The sequence below is a fragment of the Cibotium barometz genome, chromosome 1 (assembly GCF_041138505.1).
Source record: "Cibotium barometz isolate CiBa-2024 chromosome 1, ASM4113850v1, whole genome shotgun sequence".
Classification (NCBI taxonomy): domain Eukaryota; kingdom Viridiplantae; phylum Streptophyta; class Polypodiopsida; order Cyatheales; family Cibotiaceae; genus Cibotium; species Cibotium barometz.
In genome coordinates this window covers 7346681-7354638 of record NC_141046.1, presented here as the reverse complement: position 1 = coordinate 7354638, position 7958 = coordinate 7346681, and the positions used below count along the sequence as shown (strand labels likewise).

The window sequence follows — 7958 nt, the reverse complement described above, 5'->3', positions numbered from 1 at the left end:
ATCCACATCTATCCATATCTTATCACATCCATTCACATCTCATCTCATTCATTCCATCCACATTACATCACATCCACATCTATCCATATCTTATCACATCCATTCACATCTCATCTCATTCATCCACATCCATCCATTCATTCACATGCACATCCATCCATTCATTCACATGCACATCTATCCACATATCAGGGGATGCATACACTTAGTTTTTGGCAGGTGAGGCAAAAAGATCGTGGACAAGGTGGGATGACTTTACCAAGGACATGGCCGAGTATTTCGTACCACGGAATGAAGTCTTCAGGGTACATGACAAATGGCATAACCTCAAACACGCAGATGGAAAACTGCGAGATTATATCAACAAATATAGGTAACTTATGCTGCAGATTATGGATATGCATTCCACAGATAGATTACATGGGTTCCTATTCGGATTGCGTGAATGGACCCGCAGAGAGATCGAGAAGTAGGAGCCTGAAAATTATGAGGCAGCACTCACAATGGCAGAACCGACACTGAGAGCAGAAAGTGGCAAAGTAAAAACAATGCAACAGGAACAGGGGGATGGAATGGTGCCAGACCTCAAAACAGGAATGATAACTCCTCTAATGAAACCCGGGGAGAAAACTCTAGGGACAAGTACAAGCGGGGCAAGGTCGAGTGGATCTTTTGTACCCCAAACCTATAGGAGCAATTCTGTGCCAGGGAGGGGGACACCCTAATCAACCAATACAGGGGGGGACACCCTAATCAACCAATACAGGGGGATTTTCCAATACCGCAAGGCGTCCTCTTCCTCCCCCAACACGCCCGTGCAAAAGTTTCGCGGGCAATCATTATGATAGTGAATGCCCTTGTTGACCCGCACATAGTCGAGTTACCACCATTCAGGCCCAAGGGTAAGAAGATAATTATGAACGGATGGATCGACTGAGGATCACCGAGATTGAGGATGCACAAACCTCATCTCGACGAGGCGATATCCCACCAAGGGTAGGTGCCGTGCAGGCAGTACCGAAATGCACGGCAGCATAGTTAGCGACAATGCAAAATGTGTATTTTGAGGCCAATGTGAATGGCCTAGAGCAAAACATCATGTTGGATACAGGAGCCACCCATAATCTCATCACCCCAAAATGCGCTAGGAAGCTGGGAGTGAAGGTGTGCGACTCCACTAAACTGTCAGTGTCGTTTGCACAGGGACAGGATGACAATGTAAAGATGGCATACAATGTGCAGGTGCAGGCAGGCGCATGGAAAGCGCGACTGGATTTCATAGTTGTGCCAATGGATACTTTCGAAGTGATTGTCGGGCTCACTTGGGTCGACAAATATCTCATCGCTTTTATGGGAAAAGGTGTAAATAACATGATACTGGATATGCAGGGTACAGGAGTCAGTGTGCCATGTATCCGTCCTCACTCGGGGGATAAAACAGTCAGCAAGAACATTGGAAGAAAAATCCAAGGCACTCCAATGTATGCAGCAGGGGCGAGTAAGGCTCGAACAGTAACAGATTGCCGCGGCAAGATGCCAGAATGGTGCAGTCCCAAGCAGGCAGAGAGGGAAGCCAAGCAAGGGTGCCAAATACACTTATGCGTAATGAAGGTCAAGGATGCACATCAGACAAAATGCAAAATTGGTGAAGCAGAGATACACGAAGTGCTACAGGAGTTCCAAGATGTCTTGCCCGAAAAATTGCCAGCCGGGTTACCGCCAAAACGATCAGTGGATTACAAAATCGAACTCTTGCCAGGGCATAGTCCTCCGGCTAAAGCTCCATATAGGATGGATGCTACAAAGCTTAAGGAGCTCAAGGTACAGTTGAACGAACTAGCCGAAAATGGAATGGTGCGCTCCAACAAGTCGCCGTATGGTGCACCTGTGCTGTTTGTCACAAAGAAGGACGGGTCAGCCAGGTTATGCACCGATTACAGAGCCCTCAATAAAATTACCATCAAGAACCGTTACCCCGTAGTACCAGTAATGGAGGAACTCTTAGATCAACTGGCGGGAGCAAAGTACTTCAGTCGGATCGATTTATCATCCAGATATCATCAAATACGAATCAATTTATCATCCAGATATCATCAGATACGAATCGCCGAAGATGACATTGAGAAAACGACGTTTCTCACAAGGTATGGAAGCTACGAATGGCTGGTGTTGCCGTTTGCGGCCACCTTTTGCACGATGATAAATGATATCTTTAAAGAGTATCTAGATGAATTTTTGATCCTTATATAGATGATCTGCTCATATACAGCAAGACTTTGAGTGAACAGAAAGAACAACTAAGAAAGGTTTTCCAAATGTTACGGCATCACATACTATATGCCAAGCCAGAGAAATGTGAATTTGCAGTCACACTGAAGTGAAATTTATGGGCTTCGTGGTCAATCAAAAAGGGGCACAAGTAGACCCCAAGAAGATCGAGGTAGTGGTGAAATGGAATGCACCCCGAACTGTGCGTGAAGTTCGCGAGTTCGTAGGTTTCACACAATTCTGTCGAAAGTTTATCAAAGATTTTAGCAAAAATCCCACGCCTCACATTCCAAGCAGGCACACTTCATTCCATCAAAACCTCCTCTCACGGCGTATCAGACTGCAAAGCTCTATTCTAGTCAGGTGTTCAAATACCATGGGCTGCCAATGGCTATTGTGTCAGACAGGGATAGTAGATTCATGAGCAACATGTGGAGAGAACTGTTCAAGTTAATGGACACACAGTTGCGCATGTCTTCAGCATATCACCCACAAACAGATGGTCAAACGGAGCGAATCAATTGAGACATAGAAGACTACATTCGCAATTATGTTTGTGCCGATCAGAAGGATTGGGCGAACTATCTAGAAATTTTAGAATTCCATTATAACAACTCCGTGCATAGTGCTACCGGGTACACGTCGTTTGAGTTGGCCACTGGTAAAGAAGTCATTACACCTCTCACTATTGCCACATGCGATGTCCATGCCGAAGATGCAGATGTAGATGCAGAGGACTTTTTGCAGAAATGGCAGAAGAGTGCGGGTTGCACAGCAAAATCTAGAACAAAGCAAAGTCAGATATGCCAACAAGAAAAGGCGTGATGACGAATTTCATGAGGGAGACTTGGTCCTGGTTAGTGCCCAAAACATTGCTTACGTGCCAACCTCACACCAAAATTCAATCATCGCTTCTATGGCCCATACAAATGGCCCATACAAAGTGCTCAAATCTTACAATGGAGTCACCTACAAAATAGATTTGCCCGCAACAGTACACATACATAATGCATTTCATATAAGCCTACTCAAGAGGTTTGTCCCCGATACCAGGTTTGGTCGCCATGTACCGATGCTTGCAGATGGTGCAACACCCGCCGTTACGCCTTTTGAACTAGATTTGATATTGAAATCACGGTTCCGACGGGGAACGCCAGAATTCTATGTGAAATGGAAACATCGCCCCATGACAAATTGCACATGGATCCCAGAAGGGAAAATGATTCAAATGGCACGTCCATTGGTTTTGCAGTTTTACAACATAGTGCCCGTTGAGGATAATGTGCAGCCACAATAATGGCTTGAAATGGACTTCAAGCTCTTCAAAAGGGGGGTGTATGTGAGGCATGGGATTTTTGGGATTTTTATCCGGTCTCACATGGTGCTCTCAAGGTATGCTTGGACGCCCCGAATTCTTTGCCTTTTTATGGGAGTACCTTGAAGTGGAGTAATGTGGCCTAGCCCGACCTCTCCTACCTTCATTTAGATACAAGACGGCTTGTGGGCAAGGGATCCCGTGTCTCGGATACCCGCAAGTCATTTTTTCTCTCATCACTCTTGTGATCCCATTGTAATCTCGTCGCGTGTCGGCATTTTATCAATACAAGTTTTGGGTTGGAAGCCCGTATTTGGGTGACACCGTTTTCCATTGCCGATTGTACGTTTTTGGTCATAACTCCTTCATACAGAGTTCGATTTTGAAGTTCTAGTACTCAAAACGACCGGCTCGTCGTCCTCTTCGCTCGAGACGACGATCTATAGGTCTTGGTGTGCAATATTCAGCAAGTACTCTCTGTTTCACTTTTGTACTGGATTTTCAAGTCCCGAGCGGGAACTCGCGCCGAGAACGCGACCCGAGATCACGGCTCCGTGACACTAGTGCAGAACCCGTCCCCGAGCGCCAAAGCCGAAGTACCACCCCTGCCTACGCCCGTGCCTGAGGAAGTGCAAAACACTCTAGAAACCCAGCAGGAGGACCAAACGGCACTCATCCCCATCAAAGTGGTCAGCTGCTGGGAGCACACTGTCAGTCTCAACACCAAGATGGGACGCACCAAAGAAAGCAGCAGTACGTCTTGCTAGAGCTACCCTCTACTCTCCTACTAGAGCTACCCTCTACTCAGCTACCCGAGAAACCTCTGCCAGTCCCAGTCGCCCCAGCATAGTCCGTGGTAGTCTCCAGCACCGCAGGTTCCTCATGCCAACGGTCTGTCCCCATGGCCCAACGGTACGCCGCGTACCTCGCCCAGTGCTTCCAAGGACAAAATCCGTTCGGCACCCGCCAAGCTGAGGTCCAGACGATCAGCCTCCGTCAATCGCCTCCGAGATCGAATGGCGAATGCCCAGCAGGAGCTGACCCTGGCCAAGGAAGCCAAAGCCCGAGCTATTGCCTACTTCACCGGTTTCCTCGACTCCCTCAAAACCCAAACTCGCAAAGAAAAAACCCAAATTGCCTTCCTTGACACCCAGCTCAAGGCCCATACCAGCCCCTCCACCGATACCATCCAGATCGACACTGGCGTCTTGGCTAAGCTCTCCAACACTCTTCAAGATGATCTGAGCCGTCTCTGGGATGTGCTCATGGACGAGCTCCATCTGATCCTCACCGGCCAATGCAAACAATCGGCCATCCAGCCAAAGGAAGACGACGACTCGGATGATGAAGGCGACGAGTCGAACGCCCACCCCACTCCACTCTGTCGCTCCAGGTGCCCCGACAATTCCAACCCAGCCCCCGCTCCTGAAAGCATCAACCTCTGCCACCCATGACAACCTTCTCACGAAGATGGACCAATTGGAACAAGAGCTTGCCCGATGTAAAGCATAGAATGCCAAACTTAGGCAAGAAGCCTATTCAAGAAAGAGGCCCTGATTGACATGGAGAACTTGCGAGACTGGCCATGGTGCCCTACTCTGCGAGAACCACATCTAAATAAGATTCGTCCATGTCCCTCTTGAAAGATCATGTAGCAGAACTACGAGACGAGGTGCATGATCAGATGGTCGCCATGAAGATGGCCTACAAAGATCAGGACCAGCGGGCACATAGATGACAAGGACAAGATGCTAGCTCACATCGAGGAACTCAAAGGCAAGGTTGTCGGGAAGAGGACAGTTACTCCACGGTAGAAGAACCAAGACATGCACAGACATCCAGCTCGCCATCACCAGCATCGAAGACATGCAGATCCTGACCGCCGACATCGTCGTAGCCAACCTACTTGAACCCCGATCTTGGAGGATGATGGACGCCTTGCTGCGGCCGCAGCAGCATGGCCTTAACCCCCAACCCCTACCCAACCTCGGCCCCAACCCGCTTTTTGGCAATGATGATCATGAGATAGGCGAAGTCAAAGAATGAAGCTACCAGACCTGAGGGATCAGGAACGTGCCGAGATCGATGGGCGATGGTGGGCACCTTGACCAGCACGATGCGGTGGAAGGGCGTTGGCCATATTGGTGTCCATGTTCCATAGCTCAAACTTGAGGAATTTGTCCTTCATCTCCCACCACCATGGATCCATTCTCCTTTATCACTGTCTCACAGATGTGCCTGTCACTAGGTTCAGGAGTCTGGGCACTAAGGTTGCAGAGGAGGGTTTCCCAGTAGCCTGCGATCAGAACTCGCCGAGGCCGAAGGTAAATGCTAAGGAGCATCTAACATGGTCCCTATCTCTGGGTGATTCACTCCACTAACATGCTAAGGAGCATCTAACATTAAGGAAGACTAGAGATTCAGGGTTTGAGTCGTCGAATTGGGAATCCGACCCACCGAGCGTGCCAGGTGTTGGGCATAGGCCGGACGGCAGTGGACCGAACAACCGCCCAGCCGTTGAGCCAGAATGCCGCTGGAATGTCAGAGCATGTGTAGTTTAAGACTAGTTAATAGGTCATTACTTGTGTAAATCAACCATGCTCAGAGCACGCGGGTATCTTTGTACCACTCTATAACTGCGAGTTAAACAGTATAAAAGGATGTAATCAGAACTCTGTAGAGGTTGTTGTTACTGTATTATTCCTTTGGAATCAAAGAAGATCATTCTGTATCATCTCTGTACATTCGTCGAGTTTGTCCATCTTCTTGTGTATTTGTCTTATCTAGTATTATTTCCGGTGAATTTGTCTATTAAGTCTTTTGTATTTCACGCGACAACCAAGATCATTCGCACGAGTCGATTGGTCTTAAGTAATCTTTTATGTTGGTGTAGTCACCTGTAACCGATAGGTTGTGTCTACGTCGTCTTGTGCATGGTCCGTATCAGACTAGTATATTATTGCGCGCACTCAGTAGGTTCTTCGGGCTAGCGGTCAGTGCTTGACAACACCTTTGTGTGATACTCTTCTTGATGCAGTAGCAGGGCACGAGATGTACAGCTTTCTGGATGGTTTCTCAGTGGGAAAGGTTAGGCATGTTTCTATGGATTCCTGGTATGATCAGATACTCACTTTTTTGGTTGATGGCACAATGCCAGATACTTTTACTACAAATCAGAGGTTTACTACAAATCAGAGGAGAAAGTTTGCTTTGAAGAGTAAGCCACTTTTAGTGATTGTTGGAGCATTATACAAGAAAAGGATTGATCAGATCATTAGGAGATGTGTCCTAGAGTATGAGTAAATTTATGTTCTTCAGGAGGCACATGGGGGAGTGGCATGTGGTCATTTTTCTGGGGACATTACAAGTAAGAAGATACTGCAAAGCACGCTTGTGGTAGCCTACAATGCTAAAGGATTCACATCAACATGATAGAAGTCATGTGGTGTTTCAACAGTTGGGTCAACCTAATTCTACTGAGATAGGATGCCTAATCATCCAATTCTGCCTTTTGATCCATTTCAGAAGTGGGGACTTGATTTTGTGGGATCTATTAAACCAAGGGCAAGGTTGACAAGGAATAGGTATATTCTTGTAGCAACATATTATTGTACTAAGTGGGTTGAAGCTGTGTCAATTAGGGATAACAAGGCTAGGAGTGTAGCAAAATTCCTGTATAGCAATATTATGACTAGGTTTCGGTGTCCTGTGGAGTTGGTTAGTGATCAAGGAACTCATTTTTTGATTGATGTGATTTTTGAGTTGACCAAGACACATCTGATTTTGCACACGAAGTCTACACCTTATCATCCTCAAGCTAATGGCCAGGAAGAAAGCTCTAATAAGATTCTGGAGAGGATTCTAAAGACAATAGTTTTAGAAAATAGGAGTGATTGGGATAGAAAGTTGGATTCTGCTTTCAAATTGTGGTCATTTAGGACAGCATTTAAAGTGTCCACTGGCATGATACCATTCAAATTAGTGTATGGATTGGAGATGGTAGTCCCTATGGAATATGTGGTACCAAGCCTCAGAAGTTCACCATAAACTTACACCTGAAGAGTCAATTAGGAGCAGACAGCAACAATTGTTCCAATTGGAGGAGGATAGGATTGTGAGTGCCTTCATTTCAAAAATAGTCCAAAAGAGGAGAAAGGCTTAGGTTAACAGAAACATCACGTTTAAAATTGGGGATTGAGTGATGCTTTGTACATCTAAGTTGGGACCTCATCCTGGAAGATTGAAGCTTAGGTACATTGTCCCTTATAAGATTGTATAAGATTGGAAAAGATTGGATCAAGGGACCTTTAGATTAGAGGACATGTTTGGAACTCAGGTGGATAACCCGGTTACTGGATTTAGGTTGAAAAATTTT

The 7958-nt window shown here is 46.5% G+C and overlaps 1 protein-coding gene across 1 annotated transcript; it reads left to right on the top strand.

Moving 5' to 3' along the window:
* The first annotated feature begins 1047 nt into the window (after positions 1-1047).
* On the top strand, positions 1048-3093 carry LOC147641565 (uncharacterized). The gene is made up of 3 exons (XM_086807729.1): positions 1048-2144; positions 2368-2631; positions 2895-3093. The coding sequence occupies exons 1-3, from the start codon at positions 1048-1050 to the stop codon at positions 3091-3093; spliced, it is 1560 nt and encodes a 519-aa protein (XP_086663855.1).
* The last annotated feature ends 4865 nt before the right edge of the window (positions 3094-7958 follow it).